The sequence below is a fragment of the Lissotriton helveticus genome, chromosome 2_2, assembly GCF_964261635.1.
Source record: "Lissotriton helveticus chromosome 2_2, aLisHel1.1, whole genome shotgun sequence".
NCBI lineage: Eukaryota > Metazoa > Chordata > Amphibia > Caudata > Salamandridae > Lissotriton > Lissotriton helveticus.
Window position 1 is genome coordinate 73,790,214 of NC_136060.1, and position 23,598 is coordinate 73,813,811.

Sequence of the window (23,598 nt, forward strand, 5' to 3'; positions counted from 1 at the left end):
CTGAAAACACAGACTAGGAAGGTTTGGAGGCAGGTGCTGCGGGGGGAGGTGTGGACTGGCCTCGCCGTTGTCCCTGACCACCGCCACGGCGGTTTCCTTGGCCGCCACCGCGCTGTTGAACATTCTGCGGTGCGTGGCTGGCAGCATGTGTGGGGGCGCCCCTTCTGTGGCCACGAAAGGAGCGAAAGGCACCTGATTGCTGGCGTGTGTAGGAGAGTGGGGTCTGCAATCCTATGGTCACCCCAGATTTTTGCTTTTTGCTTCACTGGTTTACGACTTACCCTGGCTGTGGGCCTGCTAATCAGACCCACAGCCTAGCTGTTCTCTCTCTAAATTGACATCCATGTACTTTAGGTGCATCTACCAATTGGTACTTGGCCACCTTATCAGTCCCTGTACAGTGTACCTTAGGTACCCAGGGCATAGGTGTACCCAGGGCCTACCAGGGGCTGAAGCATGTATTATGCCGCCCCTGGCTGGCCATCTAAACAGACACAACTGGCTGGTAAGACAGCTGGGGCAAGGTGGTGAAATCACCCTTTGCTGTAGATATAGTTACCTATATCTAACCCCAAAATGGACACATATATTCCTATCAGTCTTTCCTATGGCAGGCCTTATCAATCCTGAAGGCAGAGTGCTTGGAATTATATGAGATGGTGCTCTGGCATGAGCTGAGCCCGTCTGCAGCTTGCGGAACCAAGTCCTAATAGCTGTTCCATGATAACGCGATACCATATACTCTTAAGTGCATTATAATCCTCGCGGTTGAATGCTAACTCTGTTATAACATTATCAAAACATGTCGAATAAGGTGTCATACGAATTGGAATACTACCCCCTCGCCAATTCTGGCAACGGGGGTAGCATTCCACCCTTCTAGAGGGACACGACATGTATGTAACTGTGAACCCCAGTTAAAGTTAACTCGAGCCTTGGCATCACAAAATGGACGCTGCCACCACAGACACAAGTCTGACCTCCTGCTGCTGGGAGTCCTTCCAGCGAGGGAGGCTTGGACAAATGGTTTCTTGCCTTGGGAGGTGCTATTACCACCCCAGACAGGATTTTGTGTATTGGGTAGGACAGGCCTGAAAGGACTGGGACATGCCTGGGGCACATAAGGTGTCCTGTGCATACACCGGTTCAAACCAGTTGCTGGGGCATCCCTGCCCCAGCTCTGGCGCGAAACCGGACAAAGGATAGGGGGTGTAACCACCCCCCTTCCTGGTCCCACCCATAGGAGGGACCTAGACGTAGTACAGCCCCCTTTAGCAGGATAAAGGTAGGAGCTGGTCCCATTTCAAATTAGATTAATCCTGACTTTAAACTTTACAAGTAGAAACTCTGGACTTCGACGTTCTGCTCCACAGAAGACTGAAGAAATCTCCCTTGTGGGCAAGGAGTGTCCACCCTGCAACTGCAGGCACCATCAAGCGTCCAGCGGCTTCACTTTGTCGTCTTCCCTTGAGGATCCAGACTTCAGAGCCCGACAAGACCCGGATTCCCAGACCTCTCCGACCTCAACTCACATCTGCAGCACAGCTGAGATCCGTGGGTGCGACGAGACACGTGGGACCGGCCATCTTGGAGAAACTGCACTTCGCTTCCAGCACGACTCCCGAGGTAAACTCGACCAAGTGCTTTGGGGATTGAGAAGCCCCAGCCCCGAGCAGCCCCTGCACCGAAGATCAGCCCTCCAGCATCCACGAGATCTGCGTGGGGCCCTTCTGCTTGTTTGCTGCTCGACGCGTTGTCTGGTCACTTGCCGGCTGGCTAGTGGCCTCCTAGACGACGAACTTTGAAAACTACACTGCTGGTCTGGTTGCTCCAGACTGGCCCTTGCTCCCTTCCAAAAGAGGAGCACCCCGGACTCTCCTAGTCCGCACCAGATGCCTTTTCCACTCACCGCGTGGGTTGCCTTTGCCAAGGCCTGTTAACGCCGAATCCGGAACAGACACCGCCGACAGCGAGAGCCTGCGTGGGACAGCTCGTGCCTCCATCCTGGTCGTCGAAGACGCCTCCTGGTCCACGTGGCTGCAGAGTCAAGCGTCCTCTCTTCACCTGATCGCGACGACGACATCTGGTTCCTTCCTGGTTCCACTCCAGTCACTGGCTTGTGACTTTGAACATTGTCCCCTCTGCTTTCAGGTCTTCAGCCTCTCTGATCCACCCTTGGATCACACCGGACATCTTCCTCCTGGTCGCCTGCAGCATCTTTTCTTTCAGGCTCCATAGACTTCAACGCAGAAACCCGACACGACTTCGCACCTATGCACCCGCAGCCCGTGGGTGAGGTAACAAGAGCATCTCGGTGCTCAAGGGTAGCTTGACTCTCCTAGTGTCTAGATTCACAGTCGTTTTAGTTCTAACCAGTCAGGATTGTCCGTACTCACCTTTTTCTTGAACTGTACTGTCCATAGACGTTGTTACGCATCTCGTGTGTGAGTTCACACTCTGCACACGCGTTCCGTGGGCCTCCTATTACTTACCTAAAGTTAGGATAGCGTAGTCCCAGCGATCTTACAGCCTCTGGACAGCTCCATTCCTTCTATCGATTTCCTTATACCATTTACTTAGTATATGGTTTGCCGTGCCCCTAGGGCACCATTGTAATTTTGTGCAACTTATCGTATTTTTCCTAAGAGATTGTCATGTGCTTAGCCCTCTGATCTCATAAAGAGTTCAGAGGTGTTTGTTATTAATAAATATATTGTTTATTTTCATAACCTGTGTGGTGTCCTTTCATGTGGTATTCAAGTGGTTATATTGTGGTAAAACAGCTGGCTTCACATGCCAAAAGAGTTTAGCCTAAGACTGCTTTGTCCACGCTACCATTAGGATAGCTGGTCTATAAGGTTGACTTACAACCAATCACCATAAGGGTTGTTTGGACTGATACAAGGTGGTCACTAGAACTAGTGAACATCATATATCTCACAGCGTGCGGCCGAGAGGCCCAAGGACTTGGCCGTAGCCCTGGAGTCCTTAAAACGCTCAAGCGCATGGTCGCCTTGTCGCCAAAGAGGCGACGGCCATCGAACGGCATGTCCAGAAGAGTGGCCTGGACATCGCCGAAAAGTTGGCGTACCTCAACCAGGCGTGGCATCGAACCGCCACCGTCGTTGCCATAGCCCTGCCCAGTGAGTCTGTGGTATCCAGCCCACACGGATGGAATATCGTGCTGCATCTCGGCCCTCCACAAGGGCTTGGGCGAGTTTAGCCCGGACCTCCTCCGGACATTGTGGCAGCACGTCCGTGACCGTGTCCCACAGGGTGTGGGTGTAGCGGCCCAAGAGGCATGCGGTATTGACAGACCGCAGTCCCAAACTCAGGGACGAGAACCCTTTCTTCCCGAATTGTTCATACCTCTTGGATTCCCGATTGGGCGGAACCGTCGGGAATGCCGTCTGGGAAGTGGAGGCCTGGATGACCAGGCTCTAGGGGGTGGGATGGGTGGACAAAAAGCAAGGGTCGCCCGGGGCCGGGCGGTATCGTCTGGCCACGTTCCTATCCACAGGCGGACCTGTGGCGGGCTTGGACCAAGTGCCCACAAGAACGTCACACAAGGCCTCATTAAACGGCAGCAGAGGCTCAATGGAGCTTGCCTGCTGTTTAAGGACCTCAGTGAGGAGGTTAGTCCTCATGGCCGCGACGGGGAGCTCAAGGTTTAAGGCCTTGGCCGCCCTCGTCAACACTACACTGTAAGCAGCCCCCTCCTCCGTTGCCACGGTGGGAGGGGAAACAAATGCAGTGTCTGGCGAAGTGTCAATTCCACTGGCCTCCCCAAGCTCATATGTCCAGTCCTGTTGAGACTGGCACTCTTGTGCCAGAGGGTCCACAGACCCCTCTCAATCACCCTCGTCACTCATCTCCTGCAGAGCAGGGTCAACAGACGGGGCCGGTTCGTGGAAATAGAAATCTCCAAAGGCCGTCGGAAGTGGCGCCCAGTGGCGCCGCTCCGGCGCCAGATCCGGACCGAAGGGAGGATTGGTGACGGCGTCCATAGTGGGCGCCGGGGGCGACACCCGCAGGGCCGGCGCCGGTGAGGTTGGCCTGCGGCGCCGGGATCGAAGTCGCCGGCGGCATCGGAGCCGAAGCACCCGACCCGCTAGGCCCTCCAGCCGGGGCCGTTAGACGCCACGGGACCCGGCTGAGAAGGGAGGGACCTCATGGCCATGACGTACCGCTCGACCTCCTCTGGCGACGCACCATGCCCAGTGACCCGAAGGTGTGGGGCAGGCGGCGACTCCGTCGGAGCCGCGTGGGTGGCGTCACCCAAACCCCCAGCCGCATCGTGCGAGCATCTGGGTGGGTCGGAGGAACGATGACGTCTCTCCGACCTCTCTCGCCTCTTACCTGAGGACTTGGATCCTGACGACCAATGTCCACTCCCGGAGCTGCGAGGACTCCGACCCCGCGACCGGTCCCCCGACCTCCTGTGGGACCGGGACCTGGAGTGGCGCGGGGCCGACTGCCAGAGCTCGAGTCGCTTGCGGGACCGCTCCCGTCTAGCTTTAGATGTCAGTGCACGGCAGTGGGAGCAGGTGCGGTCGTCGTGGTCGAGGACTAAACACTTGAGGCACCGGCGATGGGGGTCGGTAAAAGACATCAGTCGGTCACACTTGGAGCAGGGTTTAAACCCGGGCATCCCTACCGGCACCGTCGGAGTCGAAGACTCGAGTAGAGAAATGATCAAAAGATCAAAAAAGTTTAGTCAAAAAATGACTAAGGGGTAGAGCTTCTCCGGATCTGCGCTAGCTGGCGCGGAAAAAAGAAGAACTGACGTCAGCGCGCATGGGCGGCGTCTAAGTACTCTGACGACGTCATTCCGGCTCTAACGATGCCGACGACGGACGCGGAGCCGCGGACGACGCCTGCCGGCGCGCAGGGGTATTGCTAGGCAAAATTTTCCGGATCCAGTCTGACGCCTGGGGATATTCTAAGGTAAGGAATCTATCACCAACGTGTCTCTTTCAGATAATGTTCCCAGGTGTGCAGCACAGAACTAGGCACCGCAGAGGCCCACAACGTCCAAAACGGAGGTGGGCAAGGGGAAGTCTCATTAGTCCTTGGAGACAGACAATGCAGGAATCACACAATTAGCATCACTATTCAACCAGCAACCTCGGACAAGAGCAGGCATTAAAATGAGGAGGCTGCTTTGGTGAGTACAATGTATCCTCAGAGCCAGAAGGAATCTCCCTTGAAGTGTAGGTGTCACTTTCATGCATCCGCAGGCACCTCTTCATCGACAACTGGTTTTCTGATCCTGTTGTCCCACTGACTCTACAATACAGGTTGATTCTCCAAAGGTCTGATTAGTCTTCCCTGCAACTTGGGCAACTACAACCACCTACCTGTGCACGGATCTGTTTGCCATTACCAAAGCTTGTTGACCTTCCTCACGAAAGATCTTGAAACTCCAAGTAGCACCAGCCTCCAGCACCAGATATCCTGCCTGCATCCTCCACATCGTCGGCCCTCATCTCCTGTGCCCTGTTGAAGCTTCCTGCAACTCTCTGTAGCTGCTGCCAGAGGGTCCTTGAGGGGGCTCCATCGATTCCTGCTGGCTCTCCTCCATATTGAGGCCGGCCCTGACTTGGCCTTACTGGGTTAGTCCCACAATCCTTGCTGGTCTACAACACAGCATGTCCTACCCCCCCTCCGAACCTCTGTTTGCATTCCCAAGGCTTGTTGGTGGTCCCGCCAGCGTCTGACCTTGTACTATATGCACTTGCCGACTGATGATGGACAACTTCTAGACTGTTCCTGTACTCCTGCATCGTCACCTGGGCTCCACAGCTGGTGCTTAAACCTCACTGTGCCACAGAAAGAACCACCAACAAGGGCTGGTATTGTGCTCCTGCTTCCGACCTGGTCCACGGACTCTGTAGCTGCTGATCTTCTACAAACCTCCATTGGTGTCTATGGGCGGTTCCGACACCACTTCATCCCTATGCACCTGGGCTTCCTGGTGTACGTATCCTGGTTCCCTGGGTATCAACGTGTGGGGTAGCTCTTCAACCTTCCTTGATCCAAGTGGTTCCTGCTGGGTTCTTTGCGAAGGGTCCTAGAACTGTAAAATTTCAACTGCGACTTACCCTGTGTTATCCTACGTACAGTTGACCCAGTATAACCACTCTGCACTGAGGTGCCTTGGGGTCCCTGGCTACTCACCTCGGGTGGTCCCGTGTTGCCCCTGGGGTCCTCCCTCCTTGGGTACTACTCCTGTTTTAGTACTTACCTCACATTCCACTATTTAAGTAAATGGTTTGCGCCCCCCCCCCCCCGCCCCAGTTGGACCTAATGTGTATTTCTATTCTACTCAACAGCAGAAGCTTTGTTTGAAACCAGCTAAAGAGGCTGCATGCAAATACAGGATGCTTTAAACAGCAAAGGCAAAACAAGTGTTAGAAAGTGAAACAATAGATTATGTAAATAGGGACCTTTTTTAAACAAAGTTCATATTGGCTATTGTTGGGGTGGGAATACCACTGGTGGGACTTGGGTGAGTACCTCAGCCATGAGTGCCAAGCTGCACGTAAAACTGGTATCCTGGACTTTTTGTTTGGCCCTGGCGTCATGTTAATCATTTGTATGTGCAATGAACTAGGCTTATTCCTGATAATGTGCGGTTTAGAATCTGGTAAGACCTAAAGGGGGGTTCACAAAAGCGTACCCTCATAGCATGTATAGGGCAGCTGTTCATGACCAGATAGTGGTGGTGAAAGTGCACAGAATATTGAGAATCCTTATTTTGACCAGACCTTATTCTGTTTCAAGGAGAGTTGGGTCTGCTGTCCTCTTGCTTATAATTTGGCTGTTATGTGATCCCCAGATCCTTGCACGGATGTTGAGTGGGTGTTGAGTGCATGTATGTGCAAGTGAATAACACATGTATGGTAGAAGGACTCTCTGCGCTGTGTTTCTGAATACTAGGACCAGTGGGAGCCATTCTGACATATAGCATGGCACAAGATGGAAGGTGGATATGGATTCCTCAGTTGTTGGACTTGTACTGATTTTATTCCTGTTGCGGAAGTGTGGAGATTCCGACACTGATGTGAAAGTGAATGGAGACAGTGCTCCCATTAGAAAATCAATAAAGCTCATTAGCTAATGTTTATCGATTAGCTCTCCCTAAGCACATGTATTTTGTAGATGATAGTGTTGGACGGTTGGGGGTCAAGTTTTTCTGTTCAAGGTGCAGAATCTTTTAGGCAAGGCAATTCTTTTTGTCTATTCCCGATTACTGCTTTAGGAAGACGGACGACACCCAGGTGAAGGGATCTCTCACTTTGCACACTTGTTTTGGACTTTCCTGCCTGGAGCCAGCATCAATACTGCTTGTTTTAGGAGCCATCACCAAGCACAAAGGCTGTGCCCTGGGGAAAAGCCAGGGAGCCAGCATCATTGCTAATTGGGGCTTGAGGAAAAACCAGAATATGACATTTGATAAAGAACCAAATCCAACTGGTTTTGAACTCATAACAGTGGCTCACATCACCTGATTAGACAAAGTGGGATCCAAGCAACCCCACTTTCCAATTACAAGCTTATCATTACCAAGGGAGTGCTTAGTAGAATCCTCAGAGAGCTGCTTTAATAGCGGTGTATTGCCTTGAAGCTGCCTCCGGAGAGAGGGAAGAAGAATGCCTGGCCCTAAAGGAGAGACTGTCCAGGAGAAGCCAATCATGTTCCCTATGAGGGTAACTACCAGAGAGAGCAAGCTACTGTGTGGAACAATACCCTGGGTCTCCCCAAGGGGTTCTTGCCCTCAACTGCATCAAGACTTCTAACACGTGGCAAGCATTGCACATGAATGACTGACCTGTAAGCAAAAGACTGGTGCTGCTGATATACAAGACATAGCACTTTGATTTAGTGTTAGAAACGTGATGGATATCCCATCTGCCTCATTACGAGTGTATTAGCCTATAATCCGGAATAAATGTCAGCTAAACTCTAAATCAGGCCCTTTGTCCCACTCAGTTGGGAGTCCTGATCTGCCTTGATCCTGCAACTGCCAAAGACATCCACGCATTCAAAATTGGCCTGGAGGCTGCACCTGGTATGGTATAAAGAAGCCACTGCTGCCAAAGATGACAGCACTGAGTTGTAATCTTCCACCCACCAAGTTTCAAGAAAGGTCACAATGCACACGTCCGGTTCCACATCACTCACGCTGCAGGTAACCCGGGGATTATAACTGAGTGGACAAGAGATAAAGTAAGCAGGAAGAGGTTCGTGTAATGAAGTTAAAACTTTTACCGGGTGAACGTCGAGGTGAAAGTGAACTGTACTTTTGTGCTCATTTACTCCTTGAGGGTGTATTGAGTTAGTACCTAATCAGTGCCTGGAGACTAGAGTTATCCACCAATAGCAGATGCTGGGGTACGCCGTTACCATGGGGAAAAGCATACTAAAGGGGGTAGCGCCTCATGAAAGATCACAAACATGATTACAACTGTCTAAATTCGCTAATTGAACTGTCTAGTATAACATTAAGCTGTGCGACTTAAGTACTTCGTTTAATTCAAAAGATAAGCACAGGATTGAACAATATGTTATTGTGTCTGATGGTTGACTAGAATATTGAGCTCTTGTCCCAAACACCATCTATTTTCCTGGGATGCCTTCAACCCTAAGCTACTCTACCCTTGGAGTCAAGTGTGAAATAGGTGTACTTGGCCCACTTTACAGAGCCATAGTAGGGCAGACACCATTGGCAAAATACTTCAACCATCCTGTAGCCCCCTCCTGCCCGGTGGCCACCCTGAACCAGCTATGACTCTTATGAGCTTTCGATGGAAATACAAGCTAATTCTTGGGCAGAGCCCAAATATTTTCGATAAGATCACCTACAGAAATCAGAAGCCAATACTTTCTGAAGTAGCACCATAAGAAGCAGTGGTCAGCAAACACCTGAAATATCGAGGAGCGTACTTTTAATGACAGACCACAGAGGCAACAGTGTCCAACTAGCTGGGAAACAGACTGCTACGCAGGCCTCAATAATGTACCTTGCTTTGGGTGAATGATTGCCTCCTGTATGTATGTATACAGTATTTATACAGTGCAAATCTGCTCAAAAGGCAGCTGAGTACTCTACATGGTCAAATACCAGCATAAAGTCAACAAGTAAGAGGAGAGGAAGCTGGGTCGTGAATGGTTAATACATTGTGATGTAGGGTTGTTTAAAAAGTTACATCTTCAACTCTTCGCTACATTGGCATAGCATTGGGCGTTCCTGATACTGGGATGTTGTTCCAAATCGTAGGTGCATAGATGAAAAAGGCCTGCTGTCTTTTTTTAAAAAAATTTATAATTCTTTTTATTGTTTTAAAGCAAAAAATAAACAGACATATCCGGTGCCATATATACATCCAATGATTACAGGGTGAATCGGTACAAAAACAGGATATACGTAGCGCAGTAAAGAATTCTTCGAGAGGTCCGTACTATTAAGCACAAAATTAAAATTGGCATCAGTATAATCGCTATACAGTTTAGAAGCGGATACTCGAAACAGCAGGAGAATCGTGGCAACCTGACATTAGAAGTTAAGGATTAGAGTCCGGATATTTCGAGTAAAGGAAAGACTAATAAAATTGAAAAAAAGATAAAAAGTATATGGGCGATAACAAAATGAAAACAATAAACCCATCTCCCCCCACCCTGCACCCCTGCAAACGGCTATCGCCTAACCCCCAGTAGCAGCGTGCCTGTCGCCCCAACTAACTAGGTTCTAAAAGAAGAACTCTACCAAAGTAGAGAACAGAAGTGGAGGAGGGCATATTCGTACGGGCTCCCGGTCGCCCCTCCCCCCGCCAGAACCATGAATCCCCAGATTGAAGTCAAGAAATCTGTCGGACAACAAACATGTGTCTCTACAAGGGAAACTTCAGTCACTGCCCAGCCTTCCTAAAGCATAAGTTTAACAGATCCCGTGTCCATCAAACGTAAGTCAAACCCAGTCGTTCAAACTCATCCTTGCCCCTTCCGATCAAACACATGAGTCCCCTCCGGACAAGCCCCCTCTTCCACAGGACAGTCCGAGTACGAAGAAAATGTAATAGAACTCAATGCAGGACAAAGCAGAAGAACGAAAGTGCTGTGAACACCGTCAGGTCCAGAGACTCACTTCCCCGTTATGAACTCCCAGCGTTGATTCGTCCGCCATCTTAGCGGCTCCGATGAATAGGGGAGTGACGCAGTTTCATTCCGATAACAGTTCTCATCAGAAGTCTCTGGAGTGGGAACATCAATTCGTCCATCCATAGCCGGCCACGATCGTAGGCTTAACAATCCATTGGTGGCATCGAGTTTGTTCTCATCGTCCAAAACCCTGATCAAAGGCTCTGACACCGCACACAGTACGGGGTCAACTTCCTCCGTCAGAGTGGCCATCGTGGGTGTCTCGGTCGTCACCGTTTCTTTTAGTGGAGTAGGGTCCGGTCCAATTCGTACCATCTCAGAGAAGCGCGCCACCATCGTCTGAATGCGGCCTTCGACGTACACATGAATAGACTCAATGGCTGCCAACACAGTTCGTAGCGACGGGTCATTACCGGTCCGTTCCACTACTCTTTGATCGGTGCCAGTCATGATTGCTTCCCCCATCGAGTTCGATCTCTCAGAGGGGGACGGGCGAGTCGGGAACGGTCGACTGCAGAGGGAGACTTATCAGTTGGTCCGATGATATCCTAGGTCCGCCACCGCAGGCGGAGACCCCGACCCAGCGAACACCAGCGGGCCCTTAACCGGGTCACCGGGCAGGACCACCGCCCACAGCTGCAACCGTTGGGCTGTCACCCCTCCTCCGACTTTCACCAAGGTAGTCAAACGTCATCCACCTCAATCCGATTTTTGATTCCCCACTCCGGTAGACCGGACCCAATCACACCACCACAGCCGATGTTGTTAAACTGAAACCCGGATGAGCCAGTACTCGAGACCCCGGCTTCTGGGCAGATCTAGGCCGCAAACTTCCACTCGGCATATCTTCGTCAGCCGAACAGGTAGAAATCTCGGGATAGCACCATTAATCTCACGGTAGGTTCATACACACGGTGGCTGGGCGCCACAACAGGATAAATGACAGGATATTCCAGCGGGAGTCGGAGGTCGGTGGAGCCAGGAGCCTACGCGGCCATCTTGGTTACTAGCGTGGCTCCTCCCTGTCTTGTTTTTTTTTACACTAGTTAAGTCTGTAGTCTGATGGTGTCCTTGCTATGGGTATGCTGAGATCCAACAGAGACGGTGAGCTTGTCTGCAACATGAGTAGGGTGCTGGTCCAGACAGCTTTGTAAATGATGCAGCTGGTTTTGAAGATGGTGTAAGCGGGAAGTGGATCCAATAGAGTTACATCAGGATGGGAGTGATATGATCATATTTCTTCGGGCCCTGGATGAGAAATGCTTCAGGAAATAGGATGCCCAGAGGTGTGCCCGTTTTAGCTTGGGAGGCCAGTGAGTAGGGCATTACCACCATCCACATTCTAGAGTGCGAGGGGTACCTCTACCACAGTTCTGAAGTCTACTTTGAAAGAAATGGTCTGACTTTCTTTAGAAAAGGGGACTTGTACCAGGCTTACTTTGCTTTCTCCAGGCCGCCTTGTTCCACTGAGATAGACACTTGTGCTGTATTAGCCTTAGTTTTGGGTGAAAGATATCTACAGAGATTTATGAATCCTGAGAGTTGTTTAAAGTCATTTCTGGAGAAATCACAGCTTCCAATTTCTTCTTTTTTTTCTTACGTTACTATATTTTAAGTGCGCACAGAATTCATTTTGTGAGTACCAGGTGCTCTGCCTAGGTGTTCAGAGATGTGGAGTTCTCTACATTCCTTAACTATCAGAGCATAGTATGAGGTCACGTTCCAGGGCTTTTACCCAACAGTGACATGTCCTGAACAGCTGACCAGGACAACAGACCTGCAGAATTATGAGACAAGTATAGCTTTCCCCATTGCTTTCATCCACAGCTGAGAAAAGCCCCTGCTAATATGCCAGTCAGCAGGCTCTGGATATGGCAGGCCCCACTCCCTTATTTTTTACATTTCAGCTATAGTCAGATTCTGTTATCTAAAGCAAGACCTATTGCTTCCAATGATAATGTACTTTGAATGGGCTATGAATAAGTTGCTTGAGCTCATTATTAGCTGTATGGTCTTAGTTGTCTGCTCTTGATTCAAAAGCTTTCTTTCCCTTTTCTTGTGTTTCTCCCTCAGAAGCATTTTAGTCTCAGTGTTCTGATTGGATAAATTGTATATTTCCAGTGCATAACTGAGGGAACTCTAGTTAATATCAAGCATGTCATGGGGGTGAATGTGTTTCCTTGCTATCTCCCACCTTAACTAGCCCCATGATATCCTCACCCTCTGTAATAAAATTATTCATCAGCATCTTTTAAACCACACCGTTCTTGAATTCGTCTTCGGTAACATCCATTAAAAGGCTAATGAATTCTAAAACTGTGTATTATTATATCATGGGGGCTCATCACCCCAGAAGCAAGGATTCTTAAGACAAGAGAGCTGCGAAATAAACAAAAAAAACAAATGAACTTAGACAAATTACAACTTTATTTGTAATAGTTTTAAAAATACAGAAAAATATGAGCTGAAGGCAGAAATAAACAGTGTATCAGGATTCTTTTCTTCTGTGTAGAATTCCGCTTCAACCGATCTGCCACAGGCAGAATTTAGCATACCTATTCTAAAGGCAATGTGTCAAAAAACAAATGTACATTTTTATACAGTTTACAATTCAAGATGAAGTGCCAATAATATTTGTGCGCAGTAGAAGGACAAGTTCCTCTGCAAATCTACTCGATCTGTGCTGAAGTAAATTCTGAAAAAGAAAGAAATAGAAACTTTATACTGTGACTAAATCAGAATGTCACAAAATACAAATCATCTTACAATTTTGACCTGTTAATACAACATAACTTCCCAGTTTGAGACTATGTTAACAGCAGAATCTGAGAAGTTAAACATCTAATGTTCATATTCAATGAAAAGAGGGAATGGTAGGGCCCATGTGTTAGCTGTGATGTAAAGGTTAGGGAGAGATTAAGACAGGTAGACTTTAGTCAACCCACACCTTCAGTCATGGCTCCCTATTCGTGTGGTTGAAGTGAATAATACACAGGTAGAATTAACAAAAGGTATTTTTTAGCATCAGCAGAGCCACCTCTTATATTGCTTGGCACATAAAAAGATGCTCAGGAACCATGATTTTAAGACAAAACCAAAATGTTGCGGTTTTGGTGTTTATATAATCTCAAATATTGCTTGTTTAATTATAAATATACACACACACAAACATATATACATGTATAGATCTCCACAATAATCCTCTCAAACAAAGGATGACGACGCCTTGTGTAGCTGGTCCAAAATTACTTTATTTTCAGCCCCATCGAACTCGTTTCAGCTGTCCAGCAGCCTTGCTCACGATAACAGAAGTAATGGGAGCAGCCATTTTAAACAAATATTACGTGATTGTTACGTGCACGTGAAAACTACAAAACAATAGACAGTCTAAACAAACTTGATGTTTTTCTATGGGTAATATTTACCCATTGCCCATGTGCATTGTATTGCAGGAAATGTTTATCTTCATTACAAATACAGAACTTTAAAAAAATTCATGACTTTCAAAAGTTCATTGGACCAATTGTTTTGAAATTACTAAATGAAAACCGCATTTTTGTGGACGGATTTCCACGGTTCAATTTAATTCATTAATATAATCATATACCGCCCACGTGGGCATAATTTATAAATTTACAATACTCCTCACTCCTGCCCAAGTGGGCTATTCAACCGTGACCATTTCTCAAGATGCCAATGCATTGCATCTGCAATTTCAGGCACACATACTGTACCTACAGTAAGGGTTTATTTTCCAACTACTATGTCTGGTAAGTGAATTTATTAGTGATTTAAAAACTTTTTGTGTCGCGATTTTTTAAGGACAGACTGCATGTACAGATCTCTTCTACATTAAGGCCTTCCGGTTGCATAGTATTTAATTCAATAATGTAGCAGGATTATAATTTCCGAAGCTCCAGGACCTCAGCTGCCCTCTTCACCACCATGGAATAAGACGCTCCCTCCTCCGTGGCTAAGGTAGGGGGAGAATGCATACCAGTGTCTGGCCGCACACCAGTCCATATCACATTTTAACTGGTATTTTAAAGGGTCCTGTGACCCCTACCATTCTTCTCCCATGCCTAGCCCTTCAAAAAATGTCCCATGGACCGACTTACTGGAGTCCTGACGTCTCTGGGAGCGGTGTCAGGTAATGCGGCTCCCTGTCAATGCTGTCTGTTATCAGAATGGGGCTGGCAGTGCCAGTGGCATCAGGAGCATAAGCGTTGTGTCGGCATCAGGTACGGTTGCAGTAGCACTGGGCGCCCATCTGACCCGAGGCTGGAGCTGTTGGCGCAGCAGGGCCGCTCAAATACTCCGCACATGGCCTCTTAAAATTCTTTGACTTGAGTGGGGGTAGCTACGGCTCCTGGAAAAAGTCGGAGGCTCTTAGTCAGCCCAAGCAACAATTCTTAAGAACCACGACTCGACTGCTGATGTTCCTTCATTGTGTTGGCCGACGGATGAGGAGAAGTTAAAGTACGCTTCAACTTCTTGTGTTTCTTCCCCGAATGGCCTGAGGACCAGGAATGGGAAGATGACGACTTGGGGCTTCTGGTGCAGTCCTGCAGCCTACCTCTCGATCGGGACTGGTATCTCCGAGGAGTTGCGCAATGCAGTGTTGCCTGCCAGTCCGCTAGCAGCCTCAGGGACTGCTTCCTCAAAGCCTTCGATGCTGTGGCCTGGCAGTCTGAGTCGTGGTCGACCTCAAAACACCACAGATACACAAGGCGTGGGCCAGTAACTGACATGGAGCAATGACAAGCACCACGCAGTTTAAAACCTGTCTTCCTCAAAGACATCCCATGACACATCAGGAGGAAGTATTTCCTCCAAAAGACTTGACAAAACTTCTCTTTCTCCGGATCAGTGCTAACTGACAAGGTAAGAAAAGAACAGAGGTCAGCTCGCCAAGGTGGCGCCTATATTGGTGATGCGGATGTCACAAAAAGGCAGTCGATGCCACCTACTGGCACGCAGGAGTACTGCTCACACAAAAATCTTCTGGATATAGTCAGATGCCTAGGAAATTCAACGGTAAGGAATCCGAGGCTAGATGTCTTAATCAGATACGTTTCTATTCATACTGGCAGGGTCAAACAGTGGTAGTAAGAACCGACAAAATGACGGAAATATTATATGGTATAGCAAGTCACTAGCCTTTGCCAAAATGTAAGATTATGTCATCTTGTGGGCAGAGAAAACAGTGGTACAAACTTCAGAAGTATGCATTTGGGAGGTATTGAATGAAGAGGCTGACAAATTGAGCAGGATGATTCCTCTCATGACTTGAAAGCAGAAGTGTTTGTGATGCTTTGTCAGAGGTGGAGGTTTGTGACTTCTAGGAATACTCGACTGAAGTGCTTTTATTCAAGGAATAGAGATAACGGGAAATGGGGATAGATGCTTTTCCATCATTTCCCTCAGATTCTGAGAACCTTTGCAGGATCAGAGAGCAGTAGTGACATTGATTGCACCAGCTTTGTCCCGCTCTTGCTGGTTTTCTCTCTTGAGGGCAATGTTAGTTTGTCAGGAAATACATCTCCAAATGAGTCCCTGTGAGTTCCAGAGGTTATCTCAAGAAACGTTAGTCAGTCTCAAACTGAGTGCACTAGACTTGAAAGAAAAAGTTGGAGAGGAAGAGGGACATCAGAGGAAGTACAGGCTTCAAGGAAGTATTCAACCTTAAAAAAGTAAATAAGCATTGAAAGTCTTTTTGAAGTGGTGCATGTGAGAAGTTGGCCTGATATGCAGTGCTCACTATTCTAGTGATCACTATGTATCATTCCAACAACCCTTATTGATGATTAGTTGTAAGTCAACCTTATAGACCAGCTATCCTAGTAGCATGGATACGAGCCGTCTAAGGCTAAAACTCTAGAGGGCGTGTTAAGCCAGCTGTTTTACCATCACATGTACCCCTTGAACACCAAGTGAAAGGACACCACACAAGTTGTTATGAAAATAAACAGATATTTATTTATAACAAGACTACCCTGGCTCTTTATGAGACAGGGAGCTAAGCACACAACAAAACTCTTGAAGAAATACTTAAAGTCGCACAATTTACACAAATGCCCGAGGGGCACGAAAAACCATATACTATACAAGTGGAATGCGAAATACTAGCAGGTAAGTAACTATTCTCATAGGCTTTAGGATCGCTAGGACTGGACTACTGAACCTTTAGATTACAAGCAGGAGGCCTAGGGACGTCGTGTGCAGAGTGGGAACTCTCACGCGTAAGGCGGGAAAAAGTCTATGGAGGCTAGTAAAAGCAAAGTTAGTGTTTTCGGGCGAACCCGACTAGGTAGGTCAAAAACGAAAGTGGATCTAGACACTTAAAGAGTTGGTCTACGCTGGAGCACCGGAGTACTCGGTTTACCTAGCCCAGGGGCTGCGGCTGCATAGGGTTCAAATGTCGTCGGGTTTCTTCGTTGATGAACCAGGAGCCTGAAGAAAGAAGTTGCTGGCAGGCGACCAGTGAAGAAGTTCGTGGTGATCCAAGCCTGGATCAGGGAAGAGGAAGACCTGTAAGCAGAGGGGACCAAGTTCTGAATCACTAGCCAGTGATTTAGTGGGCACCAGAGTGGCACCGAACGAAGTCACCTCGACCAGGTGAGTGGGCGCTGCTGGGCTCTGCAGTCTCTCGGACCAGGAGGCGTTGTCGGCGACCAGGATGGAGGTGCGAGCTGTCCCACGAAGGTATCTGCTGTCGACGTCGCTGGACCCAGGATTGGGGCAACAAGTCTTGGCAAATGCAAGCCCACGCGGTGGACTTAAAATGGCGTCTGAAGTGGACCAGGAGGGTCCGGGGTGCTCCTCTGTTGGAGGGGAGCAGGGGCCAGTCTGGAGCAACCAGACCAGCGGTGTTTGTCGTCGAAGCTCGTCGTCAGAGGGCCAGTAGCCAACGGGCAAGTGACCTGGACAACGCGGTGAGCAGCAAAGAGCAGAAGGGCCCCACGCAGATCTCGTGGATGCAAGGGGGCTGAACTTCGGTGCCGGAGCTGCTCAGGGTCGGGGCTTCTCTTACCCCAAAGCACTCAGTCGAGGGTCACTCGGTGGTTGTGCTGGACAAGCGTCGTGCAGTCTTGAAGATGGCCGGTCCCTCGAGGTCTCGTCACACCCACGGGTCTCAGCTGGGCTGAAGATGCAGGTAGAGGTCAGAGGTGCCAGGGAAGCCGGTTCTCGTCGAGCTGGGCAGTCTTGATCCGGAGGAGAGACTTACAGCAAACCGATGCTTGGATGGTGCCTGCTGCTGCAGGGTGACTACTCCTTAGTCACAAGGGAGAAATCTTAGGAAGAGTCTTGAGTTCCTTTCGTAGAAAGTCGGTTCAGGATTCAAAGATGATCTGCTCTGGAAGGGGGCCTGCTCCTACCTTTATCCTGCAAAAGGGGGCTGGCACGCGACTAAGTCCTGCCCTATGGGTGGGACTAGGAAGGGGGGTGGTTACACCCCTCTCCCATGCCGGGCTTTCCCCAGCTCAGGGGCTGGTGTGCCCCTGGAACTGGTTCTAGCCGGCATATGCACAGTGAGCACCGGGGTGCCACTGGCAGTCACCTTCCTCTAAAGCCCTGCCTACCTAGAATACACAAAATCCTGTCTGGGACGGTGCTGGCACCGCCCCTGGCAGGAAACCCTTTGTCCTTGCCTCCCGCGCTGGGAGGACTCCCAGCAGCAGGAGGGCAGACTTGTGTCTCTGTGGCAGCATCCATCTTGTGGAGCTGAGGCTATGTCTGACTTTAACCGGGGTTACAGGTTACCAACATGTCGTGTCCCTATAGAAGGGTGGAATGCTAACCCCGTCACCAGAATTGGCGAGGGGTTAGTATTCCAATTCGTATGACACCTTACTCGACATGTTTTGATAATGTTATACCAAAGTTAGCATATGACCGCGAGGTACATAATGCACTTAAGAGTATATGGTATAGCGTTATCATGGAACAGCTATTAGGACTTGGTTCCGCAAGCTGCAGACAGGCTCAGCTCATGCCAGAGCACCATTTCACATTATTCCAAGCTCTCTGCCTTCAGGATTGTTAAGGCCTGCCATAGGAGTGACTGATAGGAATATATGTGTCCATTTTAGGGTTAGATATAGGAATACTATATCTAAAGCAAAGGGTGATTACACCACCTTGCCCCAGCTGTCAAGCAGCCAGTTGTGTCAGTTTTGGATGGCCAGCCAGGGGTGGCATAATACATGCTTCAGCCCCTGGGTACACCTATGCCCTGGATACCTAAGGTATACTGTACAGGGACTGATAAAGTGACTCAGTATCCAATCAGGTATGTACCTAGGGTACATGGAATCCATTTTAACAGGGAGAGCAGTGGGCCTGGGGTCCTGAATGGCAGGGCCCCAGGTCAACTAAGTCAGAAAACCAGCAAAACACCAGGCAAAAAGTTGGGGGCAACCATAGTCAGGGATCTACCTTCCTACAGTGCACCTTAAAGAATATGGTTCCTCATCTGAAGAACTTAGCAGACATTTCATGATTTCTGCAGGATGGATTTTAGTTGATGCTAAATGCCCCAACATTAGTCTGTGCATCCTGGAACAATTGACCGGATGACCAGGAATTGGTCAATATAATGTTTAAGGGTGTTCAGAATTTAAGGTCAGCTGTGAATTCCAATATTCTGACAACTACATTTTTTTCTTGTTAACAATCACGTCAGGTTCGCTTTTGCCTAGACATAATTTTTTTAAGTCTTCAAGTCATTCATTTACTCCAAAAGTAAATACAGCATTTCAGAGGGAGCACAATTCATTTTGCCAACTTTTGTTCTTTCTTCTTCAGACTCAAAGGAAGAAAGTCTTCATGTGCTGGATGTAAGAAGAGCTCTGTTGTGTTACATGGGCAGGGTGGAGAAATTAAGAGCCTCACCTCCACTGTTTGACCCTGTAGGAGGCTGGCTCAGTATAGTGCCCACCATTAATGAGGCACTGTGTCCAGGTAACCCTTAGTGATAGTGTTTAGGGCCCTTAAACCAGTGCTCTAGAGGGCGAGCAGCTAAGGCTTATTCAGAAGGGTGTAAAGCAGGTGCATTTACCACTATAGTAAAACTAAAAAACATTAAGCTTTTCAAAAAGAAAGGACCATACAAGGAGAGTATAAAAATACCTTGTATTTATTAACACACACTAGACACTAATTTGGAATATCTCCTATCCGGAAGGACAACTTACTTACCTTCGGTAACGATATATCTGTAAGAAACATTAGTAGTGAGATTCCTTACCTTAGAATTACCCCCAGGCGTCAGACTGGATCCGGAAAGTTTTCGTCACTGGCGTCGTGGTCGCCGAGATGACGTTGCGGGCGCTACTTAGACATCGCCCACGAGCGCTGACGTCAGTTCTGTACACGACTTTCCACGCCAGGAACGCAGAGCCATGCAAGAAACTTACCACTGGTGCATTAAATCTAGGGCCCTGAAAGGGGTGACCTTAACCCTAGAAATCATTTAGCAGAAAGCGGAGGATGGGTGGGGCGTTAAGAAATCTATCACTACGAATGTTTTTTACAGATATATCCTTACCGAAGGTAAATAACTTGTCCATCTGAAAGAAACGCACAAGTTACTTACCTTCGGTAACGATATATCTGTAGGAAACAGTAGTTAGTGTTAAATTCCTTACCTTAGAATATCCCCAGGCGTCACACTGGATCTGGAAAGTTTTGCGTAGCAGTACCCCTGCGTGTCGGTAGATGTAGTCTGCGGCTCCGCATCCGTCTTCGGCGCCCGCATGACGTCGGAGTACTTAGACGCCGCACTCACGCGTTTACGTCAGTTCTTATACACAGCTTTTCCGCGCCAGAAACGCAGAGCCATGATAAAAACAGACACTGGTGCCATGAAACTAGGGCCCTCAAAGGGAAGAACCTTAACCCTAGATATCAGTTCACAGAACGGGGAGGATGGATGGGGCGGTAAGGAATCTAACACTAACTACTGTTTCTTAAAGATATATCGTTATTGATGGTAAGTAACTTGTGCATCTGAAAGAAACAGGTTAGTGTTAGATTCCTTACCTTAGAATAGATACCCCAGCAATACAAACCCCTGTGGTGGGTCTGCGAACCAATGATCACACCAGAAAGTCCTGGAGAACAGAAAGGCCGAAAAAATCTCTCTGGACTTGGCTGTCCAGGCAGTAGTGTCTAGCGAACGTGTGCAGCGAGGCCCACGTAGCTGTCTGACAGATGTCCTGCAATGGGACTCCCCGACCCAGGGCAGTAGTAGCCACCGTGGCACGAGTGGAATGGGCACGCAGCCCCCAACGGAGGCTTCTTTTTAGCCAGTGAATAACAAGCCTTCATGCACAAAACGACCCATCGAGAAATGGTTCGTTTGTGCACAGCCCGTCCCTTCTTAGCACCCACGTAACCAAAAAAAAACTGGTCGACCACCCGGAACTGGCGTGTGCAGTCCAGATAGAATGAGAGCGCACGTTTTGGGTCCAGGCGGTGAAGCCTCTCTTCCTCTTTCAAGGGATGCAGAGGCGGAAAGAAGGTGGGCAAGGTGATGGACTGCCCGATGTGGAAGGCTGTGATTACCTTGGGCAGGAAAGAGGGACGCATTCTTAAGAAAACTTTGTCCGGGTGGAAAGAGAGGAAAGGAGGTTTAGAAGAAAGTGCCTGGAGCTCACTCACTCTCCTGGCAGAGGTGATGGCAACCAGGAATGCAGTCTTAAGAGTAAGAAGACGGAAAGGACAATTGTGAACTGGCTCAAAGGGAGCGCACATCAGATAAGTCAGAACAAGATTCAAGTCCCACTGAGGCATCACGAAAGGAACAGGAGAAAACATGTGAGTGATGCCCTTCAAGAATCTATTTACAACAGGGGACTTGAAAAGAGAAGGCTGATCAGGAAGCCTTAAGAAGGCTGAAATGGCAGAGAGCCTTTGATAGTACCCAGAGCAGAGCCCTGCTGGGAAAGAGAAAGAAGAAAGAGGAGAACCTCTGAAAGGGGGGCAGACAGTGGATCCACAGCCTTTGCTGTGCACCATGACACAAATTTGTTCCACCTGCAGGCGTATACCGACTTTGTGGAGGGACGCCTGGCTGCCAGAATCACATCACAGACTTCAGGAGGCAAGTCAAATGGCCTCAACTGCCGCCGCTCAATCTCCAAGCTTGTAAGTGGAGACTGGACAGGTTCGGGTGGAGAACCGTCCCCTGCTGCTGCGACAGAAGGTCCTCCCGAAGAGGCAGACGAATCGGGGGATCGACTGACATGCTGAGTAGCTCGGGATACCAGTATCTTCGTGCCCAGTCCGGAACCACAAGCATAACCTGGGCCCGGTCGCGCCTGATCTTCAGCACTCTGGGCAAAAGTGGTATAGGCGGAAAGGCGTACAATAGACCGCAACTCGACTCGCGACGAAAAGCGTCTCCGTGCGAGTGCCGCCTTGGAAATTCCAACGCGCAGAACTGATGACATTGCGCGTTCTCTTCTGTGGCGAATAGATCTAACCAAGGCTCTCCCCACTGCTGAAACAGGCCTTGCGCCACGTCCGAGTTCAGACGTCATTCGTGATCAATCATGCACCGACGGCTGTGTTCGTCCGCCCTGTCATTCAGAGAACCTGCCAGGTGTTGAACCGCCAGGGTCACGCCCTGATGTTCCAGCCACTTGCCAGAGGCGCCGAGCCTCCTGGCATAGGGTCCACGACCCCACCCCGCCCTGTTTGTTGCAGTACCACATGGCGGTGGTGTTGTCCGTGAACACCTGCACTACACTCCCCCGGACAGAGGGGAGGAATGCCTTCAGTGCTAGTCGGATCGCCCGCAGCTCCAAAAGGTTGATATGGAGCCGGGACTTCGCCGGAGACCAGAGGCCTCTGATCTCCGCCTCTCCCATGTGGCCTCCCCAGCCCTGGAGGGACGCGTCAGTCACAACCACGTGCTCCGGGTGGGGTAGGGAGAGGGATCTGCCACTTGCGGTCCGTGAGCCACCACTGCAACTGTCTTGCAGTGCCCTCCGAGATCAAGACATGATCGGACAAGTTGCCCTGATGCTGGGCCCACTGAAACTTCAGGTCCCACTGCAGAGCCCGCATCCGCCACCGGGCATGATGCACCAGAAGGATGCAGGAGGCAATCAGCCCCAGGAGCCGCAGCGTCAACCTGACCGAGACTCGGGATAAAGGCTGAAAGATCGGAATCAGAGCCTGAATATCCCGAACCCGCTGTTCGGGAGGATAAACCCGAAACTGCGCCGAGTCTAGAACCGCTCTGATAAAGAGTAGCTTCTGAGAGGGACACAGGTGCAACTTTGGCACGTTGATGGAGAACCCCAGCAAGTGCAGGAGGTCGGCCGGTGTCTGGAGGTGGCTGACGACTGTCTGGGGCGAGCCCGGCTTCAACAACCAGTCGTCGAGGTAGGGGAAGACTGACACCCCTAACCTGCGCAGATGAGCTGCGACCACCGCCATCACTTTCGTGAACACCCGTGGGGCGCTGGTAAGGCCGAAGGGGAGCACGGTAAACAAAGTGCTCGAGGCCTACCGTGAACCGCAGGTAACGCCGGTGGGCCGGCAGGACGGGGATGTCAAAATAAGCGTCCTGCAAGTCCAACGCTACCATCCAGTCTCCAGGGTGGCTAAGACCTGAGCCAAAGTCAGCATCTTGAACTTCTCCTTCCGGAGGAAGCCGTTGACGTTCCGTAGGTGCAAGATAGGGCGTAGGCCCCCTTTGCCCTTCTTGGGTACCAGAAAGTAGTGGGAGTAACAACCACACCCTACTTCTGGCCCAGGATCGCGCTCGATGGCCCCCTTGGCCAAGAGGGCCGTGACTTCCTCTTGCAGAAGTTGCAAGTGATCCCCCGACACGCGGTGGCTTGGCTGGAGGGGTCGCCTCGAAGGGGAGGGAGTAGCCCCTTCAGATGATTTGCAGCACCCACCTGTCCGACGTGACAGTGTGCCAGTGGAAGAGGTGATGGCAAACCTTGCCCCCCACTGGCGTCACATGGGCCTGAAAACACGGACTAGGAAGATTTGGAGGCAGATGCTGCGGGGGGATGTGTGGACTGGCCTCGCCGTTGTCCCCGACCGCCGCCACGGCGGTTTCCACAGCAGCCACCGTGCTGTTGAACATTCTGCGGTGCATGGCTGGCAGCACGTGTGGGGGCGCCCCTTCCGTGGCCACGAAAGGAGCGAAAGGCACCCGATTGCTGGCGTGCGGCCGAGAGGCCCAAGGACTTGGCCGTAGCCCTGGAGTCCTTAAAACGCTCAAGCGCATGGTCTACCTTATCGCCATCGAAGGGCATGTCCAGAAGAGTGGCCTGGACATCGGCCGAAAAGTTGGCAGACCTCAACCAGGCGTGGCGTCGAACCGCCACCGTCGTTGCCATAGCCCTGCCCAGTGAGTCTGTGGTATCCAGCCCACACTGGATGGAATATCGTGCTGCATCTCGGCCCTCC

The 23,598-nt window shown here is 49.9% G+C and overlaps 1 protein-coding gene across 6 annotated transcripts in view; it reads right to left on the reverse strand.

The window, feature by feature from the left end:
* Positions 1-12,570: 12,570 nt before the first annotated feature.
* Positions 12,571-23,598, reverse strand: part of PCM1 (pericentriolar material 1) — a 1,361,399-nt gene continuing 1,350,371 nt past the window's right edge. For 5 of the 6 annotated variants that reach the window (XM_078678108.1, XM_078678107.1, XM_078678103.1 and 2 more), the window contains one exon: positions 12,571-12,856. In XM_078678108.1, the coding sequence (XP_078534234.1) occupies positions 12,831-12,856 (26 nt within the window). In that variant the 3' untranslated portion in view covers positions 12,571-12,830. The remainder of the gene's footprint in view (positions 12,857-23,598) is intronic. The other variant, XM_078678106.1, reaches the window with a different exon arrangement.